This window comes from Branchiostoma lanceolatum, chromosome 11 (assembly GCF_035083965.1).
Source record: "Branchiostoma lanceolatum isolate klBraLanc5 chromosome 11, klBraLanc5.hap2, whole genome shotgun sequence".
Classification (NCBI taxonomy): Eukaryota; Metazoa; Chordata; class Leptocardii; order Amphioxiformes; family Branchiostomatidae; genus Branchiostoma; species Branchiostoma lanceolatum.
In genome coordinates, this window is record NC_089732.1 from 7300476 (window position 1) to 7327975 (window position 27500).

At 42.8% G+C, this 27500-nt stretch overlaps 1 protein-coding gene and 2 long non-coding RNA genes across 7 annotated transcripts; all 3 read left to right on the top strand.

Moving 5' to 3' along the window:
• The first annotated feature begins 893 nt into the window (after positions 1-893).
• LOC136444976 (uncharacterized) lies at positions 894-3517 on the top strand. The gene is made up of 2 exons (XM_066442789.1): positions 894-1285; positions 1758-3517. The coding sequence occupies exon 2, from the start codon at positions 1922-1924 to the stop codon at positions 2915-2917; it is 996 nt and encodes a 331-aa protein (XP_066298886.1). The 5' UTR covers positions 894-1285; positions 1758-1921; the 3' UTR covers positions 2918-3517.
• Positions 3518-12160: 8643 nt separating this feature from the next.
• Positions 12161-14440, top strand: LOC136444629 (uncharacterized). Its single transcript, XR_010757296.1, has 3 exons — positions 12161-12443; positions 12788-12873; positions 13661-14440. It is a non-coding gene; the product is annotated as an uncharacterized lncRNA (long non-coding RNA).
• A 1173-nt stretch (positions 14441-15613) lies between these two features.
• LOC136444628 (uncharacterized) lies at positions 15614-26694 on the top strand. 5 transcript variants are annotated; one of them, XR_010757294.1, is made up of 5 exons: positions 15614-24037; positions 24107-24731; positions 24798-24864; positions 25014-25457; positions 25680-26694. It is a non-coding gene; the product is annotated as an uncharacterized lncRNA (long non-coding RNA). The 5 variants fall into 5 exon arrangements; XR_010757293.1 differs by having other exon boundaries at positions 15617-19178; positions 20996-24037; positions 24107-24864; XR_010757291.1 differs by having other exon boundaries at positions 24107-24864.
• Positions 26695-27500: the final 806 nt, after the last annotated feature.

The following is a 27500-nucleotide window of genomic DNA, read 5'->3' on the forward strand; positions in this document are numbered from 1 at the left end:
GGGTTGTCAGACACCGCGCCTGGCAGCGGTCACTTCTCATTAACCAGATTGCCGGGCAACAAGACCCGCCAATTCTACTGCAGTCTGGCCTGCAATGTGTCATTGGTGGCGATGTTCTCTATTCTCCAAGCAGAGGTTTCGGTCGAGTGGGGTAGGGGTAGGAGTGTACCGGAACGTTTTTCTCCCTCCACTTTCTCTCTTCTATCGCAGAGGTGGGGGGAGAGAAACGTTAAAAATCCCGGACACTCCTAGCCCACTCGATCAAAACCTCTGCTTATAAGAATAGTCCTCATGACAGCCACGCAAACATGATTCTGAAACTGACGGCAAAATATATTATCTACAACATACACGCTGTTCTTTCCGGCATATTCTTCTGTCGTTTTACAAGATGATTACGATCTCAAACTATCGATTACTATTTTGATCCACATCTGACGTACTTATCTGCCTTGCCTTGTAATGTGGCTTAATGGATAGCCTCTGCAGACACGGGGGATTTCTACTGTTGTTCTAACGCCTTTCACCGGAACGCTTGGATCCTTTCTATTTCTTTTACGGGATCGTACTATGAATGCGCTTACTTTAGATTGGTATTTATGGAATGGTTATACTATCATGACGCGGTCTGTGGTTTTAAGAACCAAGCGATCGCCGCTGAGGCGCTCGTGCGATACCTCACTTTTTTTCTCTCTCGGCGCCAGGAGGCCTTCGTTTGTTTACGAGAATCAAAGCATCAAAGCTGGATAGACTCCTTTACAAATATAACTTACTCATCCCTTTGCCTTTCTTTGCAACTGTTTTCTTTTTCCCCGACAAAACCTTTGCCATGCTGACATCCACGCCCTCACAGTACGTGCCCTTTTCAGAGATAAATACACAGCTAGGATAGTTTTCTTTTGTTCTTTTGATATAATAGCACTGTATTTGTTTAACAAGAGGAAGCTGAGAAAGAAAGGGGGAAATGTGAAGAGTTTTTGGTCAAATACACATCCTGTCGTGTAGCGAGGGTCATCGGGCGAATCTCGTACAGACGTACTTAGCAATAATTGCTTGGGGGATTATCTGGTTTGTCGGTGATGAAATAGGATTATGCCTTGCCCTATCGACCGGTGAGAGGATGGCATGAGGTCCAGACCACCCAAATGGAATGTGGACTCATCGCTATAAAAGGGGTGCGACACAAAATTGAGCCGTCAGTGTGACAGACCACGACAGGACCGCAAGCCAGAGAGCTCCACCAACACCGGCTAATAGCCTAGCTTACGTCCTGAGAACACCACAGGTAAGGGCCTTTTCGTTATGTTTTCTTTGGGCGTCAAAACAGCAAGAAGCACGTAAAGGATAGTTATTCTGGCAAATAAAATCTCATAGAAAGAAACGCTATTGTCGCTTCGACTCAAGAAGGAACTACCGGACAACTAGTTCCGCGTCAGTCGCTTGACTTTGTTGCGTCTTTTGAAAAGGGTCTTGCCGTGTGTATTCAAGTCGTGTTGTGTGTGTGTATTGGCAAACTGGGGGCATACATTCATGCTACTTAAATGGCGCCGCCAGCTTTTTCTCCTAGTCGAGTTTGTGTTCATTGTAGAGGAAAAGTTTGTGTTCCCGACCACTGGGCGATTCTCGTGGGAAAATGACATTGGTTGACCCATTGTTTTGGTCTCTGCTTTTTGTAAGCGGCTGTCTATGGGTAGCGATGATGAACTGGCCTTCATTATTTGACAAACGACTGATGTTGGGTTGTATTGTTCCGACAGGGGACCGTGCGCGAAGCCAGGGCCCGATCACTGTTTCCGCCAGGCCCTCCAGAACACCACAACGAGCACGTCGTCGTGCGACTTCAGCTTCAAGTTTCTTCAACGGCTGACGACAAGGGTTGAAGTTAACGACTGTCGTGGTCTTAAGAGGTGTGTGGTGAAGCATGAACACGAGCGTGAGGAGTATGCCGTGCCTGGTGGCCGTGGCGTTGGTGTTGTTCCTTCGGGCCGCCGCCACCTCCACCCCGCCCAGCCCCACCCGTCACCCGGAGTACAGGTCAGTGCTGGACAGACTCAGGTACACGATCTCCTCGTCTCTCGGCGACACCGACTCGTCCTTCGGCGCCGAGGAACTGCTCCATCGGTTTCAGACTCTCGGGTTGATTCGGCCGCCGGTCGGGAAGGGTCGGGACGGAGAGGGGGCGTCAGACGACACCGTGGTGGAGGAAAAAATCGTCGTGCGGGCCTCTGCTATTCACAGGATTGAGGACGGGGAAGAACAAGCTCTTGCTGACGAGGCAGTGACAGAGACGGATGAGACAACGCGCATGCCTAACGATGAGTCAGACAACCGTCTTCCAGGTGATGATGACGTCATAAAAACGGCCCTTGGTCTCTTCACTGAGCCGGAGCTGCCCCAAGAAGTCGAGGGATCCGCGCATGCGTCGAGTGAACAGGATCAAGGGAGCCCTGTGGATGACCGGTATGAGAGAAAGCGGTTTAGAGGAAGAAAATCCCGCCGCAACCGGCGTCGGAGGAAACATAAGAAAGACAGAGCACAGAGAAGATCGGAGAAGAAGTCTGTTAAAGTGAGCATCGGACAGAGCGTTCTGTACGCGGTGGGCAGCGTCGTGCGACTGCCGCTCAGGAAGAGGGACCTGCGTAAAGACTGGTGTAAGGCGGTGGCCTTCGATCAGGAGGTCTCAGCTCCAGGATGCGAAACAAAACTGGTGAGAAATAAGTTTTGTTACGGACAGTGCAGCTCCTTTCACATCCCACGGCAACATCCGGGGCCTTTCGACTCCTGCGCCTCCTGTACACCAACGCGCACGCGCAACGAAAAAGTCGTCCTAAACTGTCATGGGAACGAGACTAAAGTTCGAAAAGTGTCAATAGTTGAGGAATGCGCCTGTCGACCATGTGAGGACAAATATTTCTGATTCTCACAGATTAACAAAGTATGACTGTCTTTCTTAAAAAGTTTATTATTATAACTACATTCCTGCCAATCGACGGGAAGTACTATCTTTCCTTATTACAATACATTCTATTGTCTGTTTCGTATGTGTCAAAATATGTTATGGCTGTATATATTTACACAATTGAATTAAGTTACTACGAATGGAGACTACTTGTACAGAATATGATGTATCACCAGAGTGCTGGTTTATATTAAAAATAACTCATGTGGAAATATACTAAATGCACATGCATCTATACATTGTAATGAGACTAAGCATGTTGCGATGTCGTCGATAAATTATGACTTCATACTATGTTAATGATGACATAGATGCGTTGTATCATGGGAGAAAATGTAAATAATTGAAAACACAATGACGTAAAATTGTATTTGTAAATTCTGTATAATTCTTGACACTGATATTCAATATGTCAAAGCTAATAACGTCTAACAAGATATATATCGATACTCAATAATTTATCGCTCTATCACAGAATATTGTTCGCCCAGAAGATATAACAACTACAATTTATCAAACTATTTATTCAAATAAACTTCATTTTAAAGGATTATAAAACTGTTGTGTATGTTGTTTTTATAATACGAAACCTACAACATTCTAAGTAATCTTTCCACACCCAAAAAAATCACAAAGTACTACCCCATCTAGGTTCTAACTGACAACTGCATATGCTAATGATGATAATACAACAGAAGACTAACTAGTTCAAGTGGCAAGTTGAATAGTACAAGACAATTTTTCAGTAGAAGCCGAGTTAGCCCCTTATCAATAACACCATTCAAAGTCAAATGTTCTATCACCGTTAAGTGAATTTCCCGCCATTCGCATAAACGTTTTTCATGATCTTTGCCTGTATAGAACAAAGTTCATGATTGGCGCCCCTCCAGACTTGAAAAAAACGGCTTCCCAATGGGGTTCATGAATATTCATGAGTTGCTGGGTGGGATACGGTGACTTACCCGCGGGAGTGGCCCCGGAGAAGCGAACTTCACGTTGATGGATCATGGCGGCGCTGCCGACGTCGTCTCCGCTCTACCTGGCGCACAGGTGAGCGGCTTCCATCTGGAGCAGGCACAGATGACAGAAGACACCTTAGAAGACGTCTCAATGTCGTTTCAATCTGATTCTAATTAGTGGCTCGATTTTAAAAGCCTTTCCATCATTATACGAAGTTTATTCATAAATCAGTCTACAGACAGTCGTGATTTACCTCAAGGTATTGAACGTCATGAATGTATAATACGCAGAGAGAAATATGTGCAGACCTAATATTTCAAAGAGTCTAAAGTTATCAAAATGATATGGCATTTGACATACGTTACAATTGGAAGTTAATCGTTGTTCCGATAAGTCATAAGTTGTCAGGAGATCGGAACAAAGACCCAAAGTCAAGAGGATAAAGCTTAAATGTTATCGATTTGTTAATAATTCAACTTTTCGACGTCAAGATATCTCCATAATCGGCATGTGGGTTTGTCAACGCTTCCTCAATGTCAGCTGGGCAAAGATTCGTCTCAAGTCAAGTTGAAGACGTTTCACTTTCTTCGACCTCACGCGGCTAATTTTGAACTCGTTTCTTGAAGAAACGAAACACTTTCGGGGTTGATACGATAAAATTATAGTAAGCTTAAGTTCGCTCTCACATTTGTGCGTACATCAAGCAGTTATGAGTTCCGTATTTAATGATTTTGTTATTCGGCAAATCTAACATGCATCCACAGACACTAGCGTTAGTAGACAGTCACAGAATATCCCATATCAATCCATGTACAAAAATACAGCAACTTATGTCCTGTCATTACACAGAACAATACGGAACTCATTCGGACTTGATAGGTGCTTAGGTGCGGCAGCCCCATAACGTTACTTCATTGTACAGGTGTGCAAACAATTTCTTTTTTTTCTTCAAATTTCGTCCTTTTGTGCTTCCCTGCTTCATTGCTATCCACGGAGGAAGAGGGGAAATTCTACATTAGCATCGTGAAAGACTGGCGATCAATCACACAGGAGCCGGGCTGTCGCACGGGCGCCTGGGTACGGGATCATGCTCCTGCACGGTCGCCTGGGTCCGAGATCACGGTCAATCTTGGCGGTAATCACTCACTTCGTCACTGTCACCCCAACACCCGCGGGACGCCTGCGCAGTACCGCGTCAACTCTAACTTCAGGGGGACTTGTGAGGGAACGCACAGTAAGGCAACCCAAGCCACATTAGAGCCCGAAAATCGGATTTTTAAAATCAATTTACTTAATCATTTGTATATATGATTAGTTCAAACAACACTATCACAATGTATAGCGACGTCCATGATGCAAAGATATGACTTTGTTGTAATGTGAGAACTCACTGAAAATCGTCGCCGAGGTTTTAGTAGGTTCGCGGAACTAAGGGGATTATCGTATGGTATGTTTTTGCAGTTTTAGAATGCTCAAAGTATGAAGTTACTGCACAAATGTGCTAGACAGTGTTCGTAAATGTCACTACCATAAAGATTTCAGTATTTTTTTTATTTCCATTTCTTCTTGCTTTGGTTGACTTTAAGATTTCACCGTGAGATTCCAAGCGTCAACTTCTGTTTAAAACTCTGTTTATTTTTAATCGTTGAAAATCGATGTCTACGCCATGTTTCAGATAAAGAAAACTGACTTTAAAACTTGTTGGCCTCAGTCAGTAGCGCTATTCAAGCTTTGTCAGTGACAGATTGAGTTTTGTCTGTTATGTTGGGTTTTGTTCAATATAAGCGATTGTTGTTGTGATTTAGGGCCCGTTTAGAAACTCTGGTATCTGAACAAATAAATCAGAGAAGATAGAACATGTAAGGACACACCACTGTTTAAAGACGTAATAGCTTACTGTTGTCAGGGCTAACTCCGATGGACACTTAACAAACCTGTCACTAATATAGTGCGAATTGAAAAGAAGTATTACAGCAATCTAACTGTGTGGTAAAAACATTAATATTCCCATCAATTCCCCTTGTTTCTTTTCGAATAACGTCTTTCTTTGGCAGATTTTGTGAATTGCATAAATAAGGAAATATCTTTAAAAGTTCAAATTAAGCCTTTGCAAACGTGTGTGTTGAAAGAAACATTTAGAATACTCTGGGGGTATAAAAACCTGCAATTTTCACCACTACACTCGAGTACATTGTGAGCCAGACCATATCTAAACTTGATATCATAACATTAAGAATGGTGCGACATGCGTCAGAGCCATGTCTCTGCCTAGCCTCTATCAGGCTCCAGAGGCGCCTGCAAAGAGTATAGATTGGACAAATAGACATGTACAGATTACGTGCTAGAGGAGTTAGTCCGCTGTAGTACATGAGTACAGTTTGCCACTCTGTCCATTTGGCCAATTTCTACTCTTTCCATCCGCCTCTGAAGCATAGAAGAGGTTATCTCTGCCGGACTTTTGTGCTCATAGGCCCGAATGATTGACTGATAACTATTCTCGGTCAGTTCTACGGCTTATAGACTGAGCTTTCCTTGGATACTGAGGAGAAATCCCAAATAATTACCAGGGTACGTGACGACGGGTGAGGCAGAAACTCCCGCTTGTCATCGTTCTCAGTACACTGGTTCACCTACCACCGTTCTCTTGTGGCGTTACCCCTTCGCTTTGCGGCTGAATGAAGCACTGATTATAAAGCAGAGCGGGCATTAATTACTTTGAGGCGACTTTGCAGACGACACAACGCCTGGATCTGTAGCCCCATCCATCACCATGGCGACAGGGATGACGCGTGGTGGGTTCAAGGTCCGCCCAAAATAAATTAGTTGATTCATCAACGTCACAGACTTGCCCAAATCCGCGGAAAAAATGCGATTCGGAGACTCATTTCTGGAGCTTGACGGAATACCGTACAAGGTGACCGAGTTTCAAGGACCTTAAGAGCCAATGTCTGTAAGGATCCAACAATAGTGCTCACGGTCAAAAAATCGATTTGGCTTATATTTTGCACAGAGATAGTACTTGGCCCACAACCCCTGAAAATAGCTTTCATTCCACTCAACACCCATCGTTGCCATGGCAACAGCCCTACCAAATTTTGGGGCCATTTTGACAGACTTTTGAATGGCGACAACATGGAAATCGGCAAAGTTTGGAGCACGCTTACTACCGAATGCTTTAATGTAGCAGAAAACTCAAAAGGAATTTTATAGACCAATGCTTTAACTTCTAGAAAAATGGTGTGAAGCTGATGTACAGATATATTTGAGTACCTGTGCATCCTCAAAACAATACGATGTTTTAAGGCTACAAAAAAAGGATTTTTGCCTAACTTTGAGACGCTATAAGTCTCAAGCCGTTTCTGCTCGAAATTTATACAACATATAGATACATTCAATAGCTACAAATTAAATGCTTGCAAAGTTTGGGTTCTTGTTTTCATAGCCTGTGGTTGCTACCAGAAGTAGGTTCCTTTTTGTGATTTCAGAAAAGATGTGATTTTTCCTAACTTTGAAATAGAAAATCTGACCAATCAAAATATTAGTGTAGTTTATTTTCCTGTCAAATATAGACCTTAGTATTGTCTATAAATTGCATGCTTGCAAAGGTTTAGATGTGCCTTTCTTGCCGTGAACTTGTCCCTGAAAGTAGGCCATTTTACACGTGTCCTCAAATTTGGACTTTGGCTGTCTTTGTTGATTTCTGTTACGAAAGTGTAAGAATATATTTCAGCGCCACGGAAAAAAAATCGAAAAACTTTGTGAAAAGAAGTCTTCATTTATAGCAAAAGCCGACCAATATTCAAATTATTGATGGAGCCTTAAGTGTAAGATTAAAGAAGTCTTGATCGTTCTGACTTCTGAGTCAAGGGCACTTGAAAAAATACAACCAACGCAGGGTTTGTGTCCTAAGTCCGCCCTTCTCAGGTGGTGTACGGATGGTACGGGGAGGACACGGTCACCCTCTAGCCTGGAATCCCGACCTATTTATAGCTGCCGGGGTCTCTTCTGTCCTCCCTCCGCAAAATAGGAGGGATTTTGCGGAGGGAGGACAGAAGAGACCCCGGCAGCTATAAATAGGTCGGGATTCCAGGCTAGTCACCCTCCGCTACCAAGTGACAAATCCACGCTGTGCCTGGAGGTCGTGCTCGTTACTTACACGTGTGTCAGCACCTATTACCGGTCACAGCTTCTCTTACTGGACTTGTCAGTGACGAATCGCTTAATTTCTTAGTGGCAGGCAAGTCGCACGCTCCGAATCGATCCCAACCCGTCCCTGTGATTCCAACACATGTACGGATTCATCGCCGCTGCCGGAGATGTGTAGCGGGGTGTCATGGTCTGATGGTCAGTCGGCCAATGTGGGACCTCTCAACTCAACCAGACTATGCCATAAATCAGAGATACATCAGTGTTCTAATGTTCCGTGGCTCTATATGGCTGTTCTCGTCCTGTGATATCGCAAGGCTTGCGCACAGGTACGTGTTGTCATAGCACCAGTGCCAGCATTGTCATCAATAGAAAAATGACGGTTGCTTCTTCACAAATTTGAGTATTCGTGTCGCTATGTTTCCTTTTTTCTTCACCCAGCCGTTTGGAGCTGTCCTTTACCCGAGTGAGTTTGATTCTAACAAATAGATCTTGTGTACGTGTGAACTACACAATTGACCCTAAAAAAACAAAGTAACAAACTGTATATAAAAGGTTCGACATGGATCAGTTGTAATTTCAAAGACAAAACTTTCCTGGGCCAGAGAGTCTGTCGTAGAGCATTATGGGTGGAAGGAGAAGAAGAAGAACAAAAGCGGGAGGGCCGCCGCTGCACGCCCCGTCAGGCGCGACACGCCGCGATGATGGATTCGTGAGCGCGCCCAAACCCACTTTTGTGGGAAGACGAATTTTGTCGGCCGTTCCACCTTATCCATCACTCGTCCCCAGGGCGGTGTGGTCCGCGCGCCCATACATTAGCCTGATTAACTTATCGACACCCCAGCAACACCTTCATTTTCCAGTCCGTTGAGCTACATTCATCTTGTAGCGTCCCGGGGAGATATGACAGCCGGGAGGGACGGTCGTCTCGGGCCGACTATAATCCGCGTGTCCCCGATGACGATCCGCCACGGCTCGATAAACGTGAGGAAAAATTGTGAAATGCTCAAAGTGACGAGCAAGGTCAACTTTAACATCACACTTGCATAACAAGCGATTGGTAACACACCGACACGTTTTTGTGTAACACTCCGACACGTTTTTGTGTAACACTCCGACACGTTTCTCTATCTCAGCCTTCAGAAGTGCGTGGCAGTCATCATAGTTACCGACATGAAAAATGTAGGTATGGTTTTGGGCGTGTCTGTGTGCGTGTGTGCGTGTGCGCGCGTGCGTGCGTGCGAATTTTAGATCACAATCTCCATTTTAAAAACCATGCGAACACAAAGAAACGAAACAAAAATGAACCTTAAAAGTGCCATTGTCTTCACTTTGATTTTGTACCATTCTTCCGTCACAGAATGTGCACGTGACCTTAGAAGAACGCCGTACATAGCTTTGGTCCATTTCACTATTGTGCATGTATATAGTTTCGCATTTTTCCACGTTGTTTTTATTCCATTTTCAAAACAAAAGAATATATACAGACATGCATGACACAGGCGTTGTAATGAATAAATGAACAAATGTAGAACAGAAAATAACTTAACAAAGACAATCTCGCATTTAATGTTACCAATTGTTTTTATATTGTGAATTTTGAAGATGCTGTTGGTATTTAGTCTTGTTCTCAAGTCAGCGCAATAGTCGCTGAAAATATGTACTGCACTATTTTCAAATCATTGACTGTTGATAACGGAAGGCCTTATGGGAAGGATCACAACGGGGAGGGTGGGTTTGTGAATGCCGGCAGTAAATGCATCACTCCGTAATAAAAAGCGACGGCCCATGGCGCGTCTTTCAAGCACAAGCGCCTCCCAGCTGATTTAGTGCAAAGTGCAATCAGGAAATGTTCAACATGGCTGCCATCAAAAGTAGCTTCATTTATATCAATGTTTCTGATTTGAGGGATATTGTAATCATTCGTTTTTTGTGGCGTGATTTGACACTATGGATATTTCAACAATTCCTTATGTTGTTATTATGGACGAAATTCCTGGATGCGACTCTAAAATATGGTATATCATCAGCTAGCTTCTTATTTCAACCCGAAGTATACTGTTACTGCAACACTGGCCACATAAGAGCCGTTCCACCATTGCAGCGATACTTAAGGCAAGTAGAGATGACAGACTTCGACCCCTCACCCAGACTGCTCTGCAACATTTCCCACAGACAAAACGGCAACACCGAGGATGTATGGGTACTTCTTCTTATACCCTTCTCAAAACCATGGGCAATTGAGCTGCGACCTGAGGTGTGCGGATCAACTTGCAGTGCTGGGGGTCAGCTCCTTTGCGCAGAGGCGATAGCATAGCCGATGCTGTGTTAATTGTCTAGTTCTCACCTGGCTGAGATGTTACGCTGAAAAGTATCCATCGACGCCAGGTAGAGTGGTGCGCAGTATCGTCACGTGGTGTACCCTCCGGGGTCAACTATCTTCGTGTATGGTACCCTTCGGGGTCAACTAATTTTGATTGGTCTATCTTTACCATTAAAAAAAGCATTACCCTTTACTTCTACCTACACCTCCTATCTTACAAAGTGCAGCAGCGTCTTCTATCGGCCCAGATGGAAACTGCACATTTTCACTTTGACGACGGACAAAAATCAATCTTCACGCGCATTTCTGTGCAACAACGTTTTCTTTACATTTCTAACTAGAGTTCCACGAGCTCACACCTTCGCCAAATGATTCTAACCTTTATGACTGACATATTAGAGTGTTTCTCATTGATTATTAATCATACCAGTTGATCATCTTCTCCACCCAAATAACAGAAGTTGTCAGTAACAAAGTATGAGGGTAACATTTATCATTAATTATGCAATCGAGGTCCTATTGTCATAATTATGCTCACATTCAGATACAAATGCCACAAGTATGAAATTGCTGTCATTTACCAGTATGGAATTATAGCAGTTTCTCATTAATTATGCAAATTAGGTTTTTAGCATCTTTTCTATCTATCAACATTCCTCTCTTCTTTAGATGCATATTTGAATAGTCATATCATGGAACCCAGCTGGCTTTTGAAATTACTTCATTAGTTATGCAAATTAGAATAAGATACAAGGTATCACTTAAGCTGTCTATCTACCAAACATCTTGATGATTCGTCAACCCCATCTTGAGGTATAGTATTATCTCATCAATTATGCAAATAAAGTCTTCATTTGCATAGTTGATATCTTTTAATATTTCTCTCTTCCTGAGTTACATACGTCACATGTTTGAGAATCCTATCAGAAAATGTGGCGGATGTATACACTTTCCTCATCAATTATGCAAAGTAGGTACCGAATCGCATAATAAGTATCTAATTATGTAAATCAGTACTCAAGCTATGTACATACCAAAAATCATGACCATCCATCAAGCCCTTCTTGGGTTATTCCCTTTCAAGGTCTGAAGCAAAACCTGCTCCTGCAGTTCCAAGAAAGGCGCTAGGGGGCCAAGCCTATACCACTTACTTTCCGTCCAAAGAGAGATCTACCACTAAACAATCAGGACCATAGTATGTCCTGAACACGAGATATCAAAACAGGAAGTTCCACTGCAGTACTTTTGGGAGTCACTAGGGGGCCCAAAATCTAATCATTTCCTGGTCTCATCAAGACCTACCCACAAACCAACTATCAAGACAATCCATCCATGCCTTCTTGAGTTTTGCAGGTCTTCTACACACACGCACACACACACACACACATACAACGCTACCGAAAACAAAACCTTCTTGGCAAAGGTGATAAACATGTGATGAACGTCACATGCCAACGTAACTGTACAGGTGAATATCGGCACTACAGGTATTCTAAGGCCCAGTTTACACACAAGTTTCCATTAAACTCGAGTTTGCTCAGAGTATTCGGAGCGCACTAAAAACCCGGAGGTAGAAACGCGTGTGTAAATCCAGCCTTAGGCAGGGTTTCTTTTTTGATTCATCAGTTTTACACTTTTCTTACTTTGAGTTGATAAGGTAAAAAGGTCTCGAATGATAAGAAAGGGATTTTAATGTGAAGACTTCGTCAGCATGTGTTTAATCAATTATATCATACCGTCGTGGCCAATCAGAGACGCCCCTTGCCTAATTACCTCACGTGATATTCAAATTTCCCGCCGCGATGACGTCAGGTTCACCAGGTGTTGCATTCCTGCTGTAGCGTGGTCCGTGTGTGCACGACGTGTCCAAAAGTTCCAACTTTCGACACACAAAACTTGCAATTTTCTCACATTTTCGCGGAGATTTGTCCACAAAAATTGCGAAGAAGGGCTTCTGGAATACCATGGGCGAGAATGGCCGGAAAAGCTTGCGGAATAGCTTGGAAGGGCAGTCGGATGGCTTTGGATTCAAACATGTGACGCAGAACTATACAGGTAAGCTTCCAGAAAAAATTTCTTGGTGTTTTCGACGAAAAGCGTTAAAATTTGTCAGCAAAGTAATACAGTGTGGTCGGCAACTCGTGTCTTGTGTATTTGTGCCGTACAGTTGAAACTGGACATAACAAAGGCTTTTGAAAATAACAGACGACTTTTTGGAAATTGATAAAATCTTGAACAAGGGAGGAGAAACTGTACTGAAAGTTTTACAGCAGAAATTTCAGGCTGAGGCATTGAGACTTAATTGTCAACAAGTGTTTTATGGTAGTCACACATTCAACGGTATCATTTGATGTAACGTTACATATATTTATGAATATTGTCTTTGTTTTTCGCCGCAGTCATAGCTGGACACACCACACCCTGTCTCCTCCTGCAACGCGAAGCCGGACAAACAACACTGATTCTTCATTTTCCAGCCAAACAAGTAAGTAAAAATTTGTATTGTGTACCTTCTTCTTTTGTTGTTTAGTATATGACAGCGAGCGTTTTCGACCACGGTTGGCTTTTTTACTATGTTGTCGTTTGTGGAAGTATACTACTAGTGTGTTTTTCTCTTGTTATACGTCGTAACACGGACTCGTTTGACGACTCTTTTACGACGGTTAGGTAAGGCTGTGAATATCAAGACGGGAGATGCCTCTTAGTGTGTCGGCAAAAGCGCCGCTGTTGATAGTTTGTTTCATAGATATCACGAACGTTTAACGTTAAATGCAAGGAATGTTGAGCTGGAGATACGCACCTGGTTTCTTGTCATGTCATTTGCATAATTATGTATGAGTGTAAACGCGTAAATAGCGCCATTCATTATGTGTTCCTTTGACTTAGAAAGGTTTGTAAACCTACTTGCCTTTCACTGTCCAGTTGTATTGGCCTATTTACCTATCTGATAGAATGGTTGAATTTTCGAAGTTTTAATACGCAACCTGTACGGCTTATTGCTGCTGTTATTGCCTGTGGTCGTGCATAGAGCGCATCCAGTTACGTCATCCTAATTTGCATACAAACCTCAGTGGCGATATTGTCATGGTAACACAAACTGTCCACCATATTGTAAACATTGAAATATCAGAATACAGTGAAACATTTGAGCTACAGGTACGGAATTCACAGATGATGACACATTAATGCGCTCTTTTGCGTTTTCCTCATTGCCATTTGATGCCTTTACCGAAGCTAGAATTTTAAGACTCCTGTTTTGTTGTTTACTTCAGGTCGTCAGAGTATAGCCATTGGATAGATGATAATGTGAGCGCCCTCCCCACCACTCACTGATGGATTTCCGAATCTGCTGCATGATCTCCTGGATGCCATACAGACTGCAAAATTAATCTCCAAGCAGATGTAAGGATCCGGCTCATTCTCACTGACAGTGGTTCCTACCTGTTGCCATATCTTTTGTTATCTTCTCTAGTATCGACCTTTTGTAGTCATTGGTTTCCTCCGGATCCTTACATCTGCTTGGAGATTATTTAAAATCAGGTCAGTTAAATTTACTTTCATTTCTATCCATCACAATCTTTCCCCTACTTATTATCATCACCCCTTCTTTTCCCCACCCCACTCCCGCTTGCACCCCACCCTACTCCCGCCTGCTCCACACCCTACTCCCGCTTGCTCCCCACCCTACTCCCGCTTGCTCCACACCCTACTCCCGCTTGCTCCACACCCCACTCCCTCTTGCCCCCTACCCACGCCAGCATGCAATGCGCTGCTGACAACATTCTCTCGGCCCCTGCGCATGCGACATCGTGTGAAGCTATGTAATGTACTCGTGGACGTGCGAGCTTATATACAGTAACTCCGTACAAAGCAGACATGTAATTCGATTTAAAGCTTCTATGTTCTTTATTTGATAATCTGAATGCGCTCATGCAGCAGTACCGTTTCAACTCATAATTCAAGAAGTTGTGCACAAAACAAAGACCAGTTCAGACATTTCAGAAATGTATGTGGCGATTGCCAGATAATAAGGAATATACATGTACAAACTGTCTTTGCAGACTTTTATTTTACACTGAAGAGGCTTCGAGATACGTTGCACATTCTAATGCATCGTACCATAGTAAATAAAGTTGTGTGCACACCAAGGCGTCGGCTTCTTTCATCATGATAAATGTGTTATATCTGTATCTGTATCTGTATCTATATAGCCGGTATAACCGCCATCAGGCGTAACACACCAGCTTCGCAGGCACGCGGCGCGGCAGCAGCTGGTCATATTACACCGAACGGTCTGTTACACCTAGTCTTTGCATATCTGACTGCAACCGTTCTTTAAAGCTACTTAGTGATGAAGCTCCTACAGTACTTGATGACAACGAGTTCCATTCTACTATGGTTCTCGGGAAATACGAATTTTTGAACACGTCAATCCTTGGCTGATAACTCTGGTACTTAAAAGCATGACTATTTCTGGTCCTCTTCTGAGCTGGCATTAGATACTTATCAGTCGGTACGTCCACAAGTTTATTAGTCATCTTGTACATCATGCAAAGTCTGGACATTGTTCTCCTGTCCTCAAGTGACATCCATTGCAGGTCTGCTTTCATTTTTGTTACACTGGCGCCCCTTTCATAGTTGTTCGTGCAGAATCTGGCAGCTTGGTTCTGCACCCTCTCGAGTTTATCTATATCCTTCTTTGTGTATGGATCCCAAACTGTTGCAGCATATTCAAGGTTTGGTCTTACTAGAGACGTGTATGCAAGTGATTTTACCTTTGCTGGGCATACCCACAAATTACGTTTGATCACTCCCAATGTCTGTTTAGCCTTAGTTGTTACTTTGTTGATATGGGTGTTCCACTTTAGCCCCGTTGTTAATGTAACGCCTAGGTACGGGTGGCTCTTTGCTGTTGCTAGAGCCTGTCCACAGAACTGGTAGGTGGTTACAATTGGGTTTCGTTTGTTTGTTATATGCATGATGTAACATTTTTCCGGATTAAACTGCATTAGCCATCTGCTTTGCCATTCTTCGAGTGTGTTCAAATCTTCTTGCAAAAGCTGTGAATCACTCTGTGTGGACAACTCTATATATAACAGGCAGTCATCGGCAAATAACCTAACATTTGAATCAAGCTGGTCTGGTAAGTCATTTATGTACAGGAGGAAGAGTAATGTACATACGTTTATGATATTCATATTCATGCTGAAGAGGTAAATTATTTCATATCCTTCCTGAAGTCTGCAACCCTTGCACGATGAGCGACAACAGCGGGGATTCGAACTCTTGACCTCTTGGTCCAGAGGCAGGGTCTCAGCATTGCAAAACACGCATTCGCTGACCTTTGACATTGATCTTTAACACAGCATCACACCCACATATACATCTTTATGTCGCAGCAGTCATTGTTAAAAGAAACTAAAAGAATCCTTAGACATTTCATTTGAATGATGAAGTTTATGAGAAAATGGTGGTATAGCTGAAAGTAAGATACTCACAAATTCAATCACATTTTTGACTTACATTTCTAGTTGAATGGAGATTCTGTGGTAGAATTCAAAGTTAGGTCAAAACAGCTTTTCTAAAAACAACTTCCATGTCAATCTGGTTTCTCTTCGATTTACCACTTACAGGCCTTTCGCCATCCACTTAAATCTTCCGTCACCCGTTTTGATTGTGGTTCCAAAATCAGCTAAACGAAGAAGAGTATAACGAAAAGTTGGAAAGTAGAGGATACAAGATGCCTTCTTTATGATGTATAGTGTTTTTCACAAACATGCAAATCAACTTGCTGAGGAGTTCAATCGTAAGGTGGAAGAAAACAGAAAATGTCGGTCACGTGACCAGTGCAGGGGATTCGGTCTCCTGGGTTACAGTACCGGGATGGACCCTGACTGCAAACATTGCCTTGACAGATGAAAGGACAATCATAGGCGGAAGACTGTGCAGTCCTATAAGATACTTGCCTTCGTTGCGGGTGGTTCTGTCGAGTCATATTCAAATTGTACGCCGTTTTCTTGTCCGTGCAACGTTGCTAGCGTTTAGAACCATAGAGTAGAGTGATTATATCTATTGCTGTACATTTACACAAACGCAGGGGTTATCACCATCACGGTGTGGGATTGTGACAATGATCCTCCCAACGGGCCATTATTTAGGGCCTAAAGTGCAAACAGATTGGACTATTGTACACCACCGAGTCCTGCATGGACGAAGTCTGGACTGAGCGGACACCTAAATTATATGCCTTGTTTCCTGGACTATGATGCTGGTGCGGGCTGCTTGCCCGAAGTGAAAATTCGCTTAAAAGGCTTTGAATAGCCGACATTTGGCTTGCAACACACCAGGTCCCCTTATTCCCAAACGGGGGCTGAAATACATAGTGCCGGCGAGGGGAACGTCAGAGCAAAGCTCCGAGGCATGGTGGTGTAGTTTGCACATACTATGAAAAGAGAGCACACCCCAAAAATGTTTCAATGTTGATGTACAGTAATAGATATGGTTACTGTCTCTATTGTTCTGATCGCTAGCACGTTGTACGGACACGAATACGCGTGTACGATCTGGGTTTGAGTCTTCAGAGCCCCCTCCACGGAGGTAGGTATTTTCCAGGACTATACTATCTTTCTCTTATGATTTTTCTCTCATTTGCCGATGCAACGTTTGCAGTCTGGTTCGTTCCCGGTGTTATAACCCAGGAGGTTGGATCCCTGCACTGGTTACTTGTCTGATCTTTTCTGTTTTCTTCCCCCTTACGGTTTTACTACTCAGTAAGTTGATTTGCATGTTTGTGGAAAAGACTATGGATTGTAATAGAGACATTTTGTGTTCTGTACTATCTAGCTTCTCGCTATACTCTACTTTATTAACTTGTTTTATAACCACAATTGAAAGTAGTAACAGAACTTAAGATTTTCGTAGGAGTAATATCTGTAGGAGTCATGAGGTAAATTGGAGGAAACTGTGCCATGTTTTTGTTTCAACCAAACCTATTTTGACCTCAAACACTATTTTTCTGAAAACAAAATACACGGGGAACAAATGATGAGTCTATAACAATGTTTCTCAGTTCTTCCTTGTGTAGAGCAGCCAAATAAGTCAACATACACTTTACTCAACACCAGCTAGCTTGCACAGCAGACGGCCTGCTGTAAACTTCTATGATGAACTGCAAGTTTGTGTGAAGTCATTTTTGTTTTCAACGCAGTGATTCGAATTCTGATGATTTTCGTCATGAAATTGTCATATGCAACAATTATTAATAAAGATTTGAAATAAAGTGAATGGACATTAAAGTTTACGACATTGTGACCTGAAGCTTTTATGAATGAATTCTTCAATGTATGTACATGTATTTCAGCTGGTCTCGTAATAAAAATCCATGTTGTGGACTTCGATTTGATTTCACATGTACCTGCGGTTATTTCAACAACGTTCCAACTTGGACAGCAAACTTCAGTGTATGCTGACATATAAGCTATATGTGAATTCCTAACCAATAGTTTTACGATTCTAATAGTTTAAAAATGTGAGTTTAAACATTGCATCATCCTACTGTGATAATAAGGTGGTTTATAATTATAACTATCTCCATGAAAAATGGAGATATAGTTTTGGGTGTGTCTGTGTGTCTGTCTGTTTGTCTGTTTGTGTTTCCGGACCACTGTAGTCAGCATAACTCAAGAACCTCTTGATGGATTACGATGATATTTGGTATGTGGGCAGGTGTTGTGAAGCCAAAATTCAAGGTCGATTTTGGGCCCCCTGGTATGTGACCTTGGTACTGCAGCAGAAATTCAATTTTTGTATCTCTTGACCTGGACGTGCTATGGTCTTGATTTTTTGGTGGCAGATAGCTTCTCGTGTATTGAAGACGTGGTGTGGGTTTGGGCCCCCTAGCAGCTTCCTCTGGAACTGCAGGGGCGTCATCGTGAAAATCTTCTAAGGAGAATAACTGAACAAAGGAACGACGGATTTCCATGATATTTAGTATGCAGGTAGCTTAGATGGAGATATACACAATGAAGTGCAAATTATGTTAATTAGGACTCAAATTGCATAGCTAATGAGGGAAATCTATATTTGCAGTGTTTTCCATTATCAGACTCAAATACATGTAACGTATGTAGTTGATGGAAAGTGGATCATCAACAGATAACAATCATGCAAATAAAGCTCTGATTTGCATAATAAATGCAAAACACCATATCTCATCTAATTGGAAAATTATAGGACTGTCAATATGATACTTAGTATGCAGGTACCTTAGACAGAGATATACATATAATATTGCAACATGTGTAAGTCAGATAAAGGTGTTTATGACCAAGCATACATTAAGCAAATGTGTAAGTTATTTGCATGAATAGAATTGTTCATGGAGATATGAGGTCATGGAACTCTTGTTGGTTCTGTAACATCTTAAGTTTGAACCTGTCAGTACGAGGGGGGTATGGCTGCACTAGTACTAGGGGAGCCTATGAAGGGTGGTCTGACATTTCTGTCTGTTTTAGTTCACCCAAACAGGCAATGTGATGTCATTATCATTAGGGATGATCATTTGTATATGTAAGTGTAGGCGAACTGTAAAAACGCAGTAGTTAGTATCAGGTAATTGTGTGCTCTATTGTTGGTGATGGGCTGGATCTCTACCAGAGTGCAGGGGACAGGCTCCCTCTACCTCCCTAGCCTTGTCGGGCAGGTACCCAATTAAAGTCATGGAAGTGTTGTTGTGTTTGGGCAGGTACTCAATCAAAGTCATAGATGTGTTGTTACACCTGGTTTGGGCAGGTACCCAAGTAAAATCATGAATGTGACCAGTGCAGGGGATTCGGTCTCCTGGGTTACAGTACCGGGATGGACCCTGACTGCGAACATTGCCGCGACATAAGAAAGGACAAATCATAGGCGGAAGACTGTGCAGTACTATAAGATACTTTCCTTCGTTGCGGGTGGTTCTGTCGAGTCACATTCAAATTGTACGCCGTTTTCTTGTCCGTGCAACGTTGCTAGAGTTTAGAACCATAGAGTAGAATGATCATATCTATTGCTGTACATTTACACCAACGCAGGGGTTATCACCATCACGGTGTGGGATTGTGACAATGATCCTCCCAACGGGCCATTATTGAGGGCCTAAAGTGCAAACAGATTGGACTATTGTACACCACCGAGTCCTGCATGGACGAAGTCTGGACTGAGCGGACACCCAAATTATATGCCTTGTTTACAGGACTATGATGCTGGTGCGGGCTGCTTGCCCGAAGTGAAAATTCGTTTAAAAGGCCAATATTTGGCTTGCAACAACACCAGGGCTCCTTATTCCCAAATGGGGGCTGAAATACATAGTGCCGGCGAGGGGAACGTCAGAGCAAAGCTCCGAGGCATGGTGGTGTAGTTTGCACATACTATGAAAAGAGAGCACACCCCAAAAATGTTCCAATGTTGATGTACAGTGATAGATATGTTTACTGTCTCTATTGTTCTGATCGCTAGCACGTTGTACGGACACGAATACGGTGTACGATCTGGGTTTGAGTCTTCAGAGCCCCCTCCACGGAGGTAGGTATTTTCCAGGACTACACTATCTTTCTCTTATGATTTTTCTCTCATTTGCCGATGCAACGTTTGCAGTCTGGTTCGTTCCCGGTGTTATAACCCAGGAGGTTGGATCCCTGCACTGGTTACTTGCCTGATCTTCTCTGTTTCCTCCCCCCCTTCCGGTTTTACTACTCAGTAAGTTGATTAGCATGTTTGTGGAAAAGACTATGGATTGTAATAGAGACATTTTGTGTTATGTACTATCGAGCTTCTCGCTATACTCTTCTTTGTTAACTTGTTTTATAACCACAATTGAAAGTAGTAACTTAAGATGTTCGTAGGGAGAAAAAGATCTGTATGAGTCATGAGGTAATTTGAAGGAAACTGTGCCATGAAGTTTGTTTTAGTTTCAATCAAACCTATTTAGACCTCAAACTTTTTTTTACGAAAAAAAAATACAAGGGGAACAAATAATGAGTCTAATATACAAATTTTTCTCAGACCTTCCTTGTGTAGAGCAGCCAAATAAGTCAACTGTGTGCACGCAGTAGTTTATGTGCTCTCTTGTTGGTGATGGGCTGGATCTCTACCAGAGTGAGGGGATAGGCTCCCTCTACCTCCCTAGCCTTGTCGGTCAGGTACCCAATTAAAGTCGTGTTGTTTAACCTGGTTTGGGCAGGTACCCAATTTAAGTCATGGATGTGTTGTTACACCTGGTTTGGGCTGATATTTCTGTCTGTTCTAGCTCACCTAAACAGGTAGGCAATGTAATGTCATTGTCATAAGGGATGGTCATTTGGATATGTAAATGTAGGCGAACTGTGTACACGCAGTAGTTAGTATCAGGTAATGTGTGCTCGATTGTTGGTGATGGGCTGGATCTCTACCAGAGTGCAGGGGACAGGCTCCCTCTACCTCCCTAGCCTTGTCGGGCAGGTACCCAATTAAAGTCATGGAAGTGTTGTTGTTTGGGCAGGTAACCAATTAAAGTCATAGATGTGTTGTTACACCTGGCTTGGGCAAGTACCCAAGTAAAATCATGAATGTGTTGCCCCTGGTTTGGGTAGATACCCAAGTAAAATCATGAATGTGTTGTTACACCTGGTTTGGGCAGGTACCCAATTAAAATCATCGATGTGTTGTTCCATTTGATTTGGGCAGGTACCCAATTAGAAATAATCCGTCTGCGGTAACAGGTGTAGTAACTTGCTGTGCATTGGCCATCAGTGAGCGCCCGGAAATAAGTGGTGCTCCAAAACTGGATAGACGGTTAGGCTGTTGTTAGCATACTGTGCGTTTAACCCCTGTTAGATGGTGAGAGTCCACGGGACAGCGAGTTCTAGTGCTGGCTTGGTGTGGTACGTGCAATCGGAACGATAATACGGGCGAAAGTTCCACAGGCAGGGTGACTTCGGGTCAGGCCTTCCGGGTAACCGCCGGGGTGTCCAAGACTACGTCTTGTAGGCAGTGGAAGTTGATGGGTCCCAGCATCTGCAGGCGATACCGGATCTCATAGCCCACATTATTATCGTTCAGCCAGTCAATGAAAAGTCTGTCCTTGTGTGATACCTTGTGTTGAACCCTGACTTATCGCGCCGAGGGCAGTGGTGGTCACAAACCCAGTCAGTCCGTGAGGATGGTACCCCACGTGGTCGCGCGAGGGCTGGCCCTCCGCGGCAGGCGGTATCGGGCTGATTCGCTGGTGCGGTCATGGGCCCCTTGTCACACGTGGGTTGGCTACACACTGATGCGGGCGTTTCCGTTCCATCACGACGTCCTCACTGGTACACTCCGTTAGGGTATTAAATATGAAACATTGAAATAGTTGTAGCTCACGGCCTCACTGTACCGGGGAGTGTCGAGGTGGCAGGGGTGTAGGGTGCGGAGAGACTCCGATGTGACTTGTGGGAACGTGTGAAGGCGACGTTACACTGGGCGGCTTCGGCTCGTCCGCCGTGCGGTTGTCAACTGCTTGTGCACCACTGTCGGTCACCTAGGCATTCGAGCGGCAGTACTGAGCAATCAGTATGGGGGTGACCAGGGATCCTATTCCTCTTCGAAGTAGCAGGTTTGGACCATTGTGACCGCTGAAAACTGCTCGAGGAAAGGGAACCTTCTAGGTTGCGTGTGGCACCTGAGCGGATCGTCCATGGTGGGATGAGGACGACTCCCTGGTTGCCGTACGGGGGTGCTTTCACTCGTGCTTTCAAGGGTGTGGCGTACAGTCGGCATAGGATTAGCTTTTAGTGATTAGCTTGAGGATGGGGGCCTAATCTGTGGCCCTTATGGTGAGGTCGTTATTCAGGCACTATTGTGCCATGTAGGGTTTTGGCTGTTAGTCTTGTGGCGAGTCTAGTAGCCGTGGTGGAGCGAAACCACTTGTCACTATGATTCACAGCCGCACAGCAGACTATTGTCCTGCACCGATTACCTCAGACTGATTCAACGATTCAAACGGATGTGAAGGCAGATACCATCTTAAAGTGTTGTTCCTTGTTTAAATGGTAGATACTGTATTAAGATGTTGGCTACGTCTGTTTGAAGGAAGATACCGTCTTAACCCTTAAGCTACCGCTTAAGATGTTAGCTATAGCTGTTTAAAGGCAGATACCGACTTAAGATGTCAGCTATGTTTGACGGCAGATACCGTCTTAAGATGTCAGCTATGTTTGACGGCAGATACCGTCTTAAGATGTTAGCTATGTCTGTTTGATACCGTCTCAAGATGTTAGCTATGTCTGTTTGAAGGCACGTACCGTCTTAAGATGTTATAGCTATGTCTGTTTGAAGGCAGGTACCGTCTTAAGATGTTAGCTATGTCTGTTTGAAGGCAAATACCGTCTTAAGATGTTAGCTATGCTTGTTTGAATGCAGATACGGACTTAAGAAATTAGCTACATCCAAAGGCAGATACCGACTTAAGATGTTAGCTATGTCTGTTTGATACTGTCTCAAGATGTTATGTCTTTGTGAAGGCAGATACCGTCTTAAGATGTTAGCAATGTCTGTTTGAGGGCAGGTACCGTCTTAAGATGTTAGCTATGTCTGTTTGAAGGCAGGCACCGTCTTAAGATGTTAGCTATGTTAGTTTGAAGGCAGATACGGACTTAAGATGTTAGCTATGTTTGTAGGCAGTTACCGACTTAAGATGTTAGCTGTGTTTGAAGGCAGATACCGACTTAAGATGTTAGCTGTGCTTGAAGGCAGATACCGAATTAAGATACAAGCCATGTTTTTGTTGCTTTTCTTCCAGAACAAAGATGTGTTCTTGTCTTTTTCTCCACAGGTTTGTCTGTCTGTGTGTTTCTGTTGCTTTTCCTTCCAGAATGAAGATATGTGTTCTTGTCTGTTTCTCCACAGGTTTGTCTGTCTGTGTGTTTCTGTTACTTTTTCTTCCAGATTTAAGATATGTGTTCTTGTCTGTTTCTCCACAGGTTTGTGTGTCTGTGTGTTTCTGTTGCTTTTCCTTCCAGAATGAAGATATGTGTTCTTGTCTGTTTCTCCACAGGTTTGTCTGTCTGTGTGTTTCTGTTGCTTTTCCTTCCAGAATGAAGATATGTGTGCTTGTCTGTTTCTCCACAGGTTTGTCTGTCTGTGTGTTTCTGTTGCTTTTCCTTCCAGAATGAAGATATGTGTTCTTGTCTGTTTCTCCACAGGTTTGTCTGTCTGTGTTTCTGTTGCTTTTCCTTCCAGAATGAAGATATGTGTTCTTGTCTGTTTCTCCACAGGTTTGTCTGTCTGTGTGTTTCTGTTACTTTTTCTTCCAGATTTAAGATATGTGTTCTTGTCTGTTTCTCCACAGGTTTGTGTGTCTGTGTGTTTCTGTTGCTTTTCCTTCCAGAATGAAGATATGTGTTCTTGTCTGTTTCTCCACAGGTTTGTCTGTCTGTGTGTTTCTGTTACTTTTTCTTCCAGATTTAAGATATGTGTTCTTGTCTGTTTCTCCACAGGTTTGTGTGTCTGTGTGTTTCTGTTGCTTTTCCTTCCAGAATGAAGATATGCGTTCTTAATGATCTTGTCTGTTTCTCCACAGGTTTGTCTGTCTGTGCGTTTCTGTTGCTTTTCCTTCCAGAATTAAGATACGCGTTCTTGTATCTTTTTCTCCACAGGTTTGTCTGGAATCGAAGAAAAAGAAATAGACGGAGTGAAGATATGTGTTCTTGTCTGTTTCTCCACAGGTTTGTCTGGAATCAAAGAAAAAGAAATAGACGGAGTGAAGATATGTGTTCTGGTGTCTATTTCTCCACAGGTTTGTGTGTGTGTGTGCGGATCTGTTCGTTTTTCTTCCAGGTGGAAGATATTAGTGCTTGTCTTTTCTCAACAAGTTGGTCTGTGTGTTTCTGTTGCTTTTCTTCAGAAAGGAAGACATGTGTGCTTCTCTTTTCTCTACAGGTTTGTGTGTTTTTGTTGCCTTTCCTTCCAGAATGAAATAAATAAGAAATGACAAATAAATAAATGAGTAAATAAATAAACAATAAATAGTGAATGGTGAATAATAAATAATTAATATCAATAATACATATCATTAAATATTCATATCAATATCAATATAGATATTGATAAACAACAATCAATCAATAATAATCGATAGATAAGAATCAATCAATAATAATCGATAGATAAGAATCAATAAAAAATAATCGATAGATAATGATAAATGAATAATTATTAATAAATAGATAATACAAAAATCAGGATATGTGTGCTTGTCTTTTCCCAACATGTCCTTCTGTCTGTGTGAGTGTTTCTGTTGCTTTTCTCACAGAAAGGAAGATACGTGTGATTGTGTCTTTTTCTCCACAGGTCTGTCTGTGTGTTGCTTTTTCTTTCAGATTGAAGATATGTGTGCTTGTGTCTTTTTCTCCACAGATCTGTCTGTCTGTGTGTTTTTGTTGCGTTTCTTCCAGAAGGAAAATGAGTCTTTTTTTCTCCACAGGTTTGTCTGTCTGTGTGTGTTTCTGTTGCTTTTCTTTCAGATTGAAGATATGTGTGCTTGTGCCTTTTTCTCCACAGGTTTGTCTGTGTGTTTTTGTTGCTTTTTCTTCCAGAGTTAAGATATGTGTGCTTGTGTCTTTTTCTCCACAGGTTTGTCTGTCTGTGTGTTTCTGTTGCTTTTCTTCCAGATTGAAGATATGTGTGCTTGTGTCTTTTTCTCCACAGGTTTGTCTGTGTGTTTCTGTTGCTTTTCTTCCAGATTGAAGATATGTGTGCTTGTGTCTTTTTCTCCACAGGTTTTGTCTGTGTGTTTCTATTGCTTTTCTTCCAGATTGAAGATATGTGTTCTTGTCTGTTTCTCCACAGGTCTGTCGGTCTGTGTGTTTCTGTTACTTTTTCTTCCAGAGTTAAGATATGTGTGCTTGTGTCTTTTTCTCCACAGGTTTGTGTGTCTGTGTGTTTCTGTTGCTTTTCTTCCAGAGTGAAGAAATGTGTGCTTGTGTCTTTTTCTCCACAGGTTTGTCTGTCTGTGTGTTTCTGTTGCTTTTCTTCCAGATTGAAGATATGTGTTCTTGTCTGTTTCTCCACAGGTCTGTCGGTCTGTGTGTTTTTGTTACTTTTTCTTCCAGAGTTAAGATATGTGTGCTTGTGTCTTTTTCTCCACAGGTTTGTGTGTCTGTGTGTTTCTGTTGCTTTTCTTCCAGATTGAAGATATGTGTGCTTGTGTCTTTTTCTCCACAGTTTTGTCTGTCTGTGTGTTTCTGTTGCTTTTCTTCCAGATTGAAGATATGTGTGCCTGTGTCTTTTTCTCCACAGGTCTGTGTGTTTCTGTTGCTTTTCTTCCAGATTGAAGATATGTGTGCTTGTCTCTTTTTCTCCACAGGTCTGTCTGTGTGTTTCTGTTGCTTTTCTTCCAGATTGAAGATATGTGTGCTTGTGTCTCTTTCTCCACAGCTCTGTCTGTCTGTGTGTTTCTGTTGCTTTTCTTTCAGATTGAAGATATGTGTGCCTGTGTCTTTTTCTCCACAGCTTTGTCTGTGTGTACCTGTTGCTTCTCTTCCAGATATAAGACGAACCCTTTAAATGGATATTTTGCACCAAAATGCTCCTTAACCAGACACATGCAGACCTCGGCGACCAGACAACTTCGGGACTTCTGATCCGGTGTGTGAGGGAGAGGACATCTTCGGGACTTGGCACAGAGGCAACGGCGCTGTGAAGAACTTCCGGCAGTGATTCTTCTTTGTGGCATTACATAGAAGTCAATAGATAGAGGTAGCTTAGGCTTTGGGGCTTAGGTTGAAGTAGCTTAGACTATGGCTTAGAGTCTTCTGTACAGAAGTCCCATGGAAATTCGTTCAGCTCCTTTGAAGCTAGCCATGCTTAAAAGGCTTGGGTAGAGACTCACACTAACACTAACAATCACACTAACTCCTTTGACTAACCCTCAGCACTTACACCTAAGCCTAAGCCTTTTGAGCTGACCCAAGATAGTTTTCCTAATTCTTCATAAAATAGGGCTTCTATGCATGGAGACTGTAGTTGTTGTATTTTAGCTAGTATTTATGACAGGTTAGGTTAACTTTACACTTTTGTTAGGGTAGGGCTAGGGTACTTATAGAATTTATGTTACTTGTGGTGTATAGATGTTTGTAGTATTAGAGATGAGGCTTACACATTGTTAGTTCTAGAGGTAGGGTACAATCATTGTGAAATATTGTATTCATGTAAATTTCGAGATAATGTTTCAAAATGCCAGAGTGGCACAGCTGTACACTTGACGATCCTGTACTTTGTCGACAACTGCTACAAAAGACACGATTTGAACCCAGTTTCCGTTTGCTCTCTATAGTTTAATGGATTGAACTGAATGTGCGAATGATTGTATGAATGTCTTGGTCGCCAAGGTTATCATCGAATGCCACCTCCAGAAGCCTGCATCACCATACGCCACTCGGTCAGTCCTCCTTCAGCGGTGGTAAGTCGGTTGTGCTATAGTTGGCCTGTATGCATGCATGAATGAATTAATGCTTGTATGCATGCATGCTTGTGTGTATGTTTCATGCTTGTGTGTATGTTTGCATGCTTGTATGTATGTATGCTTGTATGTATGTATGCTTTTATGTAAATGTATATATGCATGAGTGCAATGAATGCATGCATGCTTGTTTGCATATATCTATGGTTGTATGAATGCAGGCATGCGTTTATGAATGCATGCATGTTACTATGTATGTATCTCTGCAAGCTTGTATGTATATGCGTGCAATGGATATGTGTATGTATGTATGTATGTATGTATGCATGCTTGTATATGCGCATGGGCAACGAGCTGATCGGAGGCGACTGGTTGGGGTACAAGTTAGACCTAGTCATGAGGGAAATGTTCACCGGGATGAAGGTCGTTTTTCTGGACGCGTGGGAAATGACAAGTGCCCACTGGAACGAGGCCAACATTCACCCTTCCCCTGAAATAGTCAAGCAAGAACTAGAGTTCCTATGTTCTTTCATTTGCCCTCTTTGATAGAATGGGTATCATTTTAGTTTGTTTGTCAATAAGGAGTAACTATTACACAAAATTCTTTGTCAGTCAGAACGTCGATGCAATTTGCTTAATGTCATTACGGCCCTGGGGCC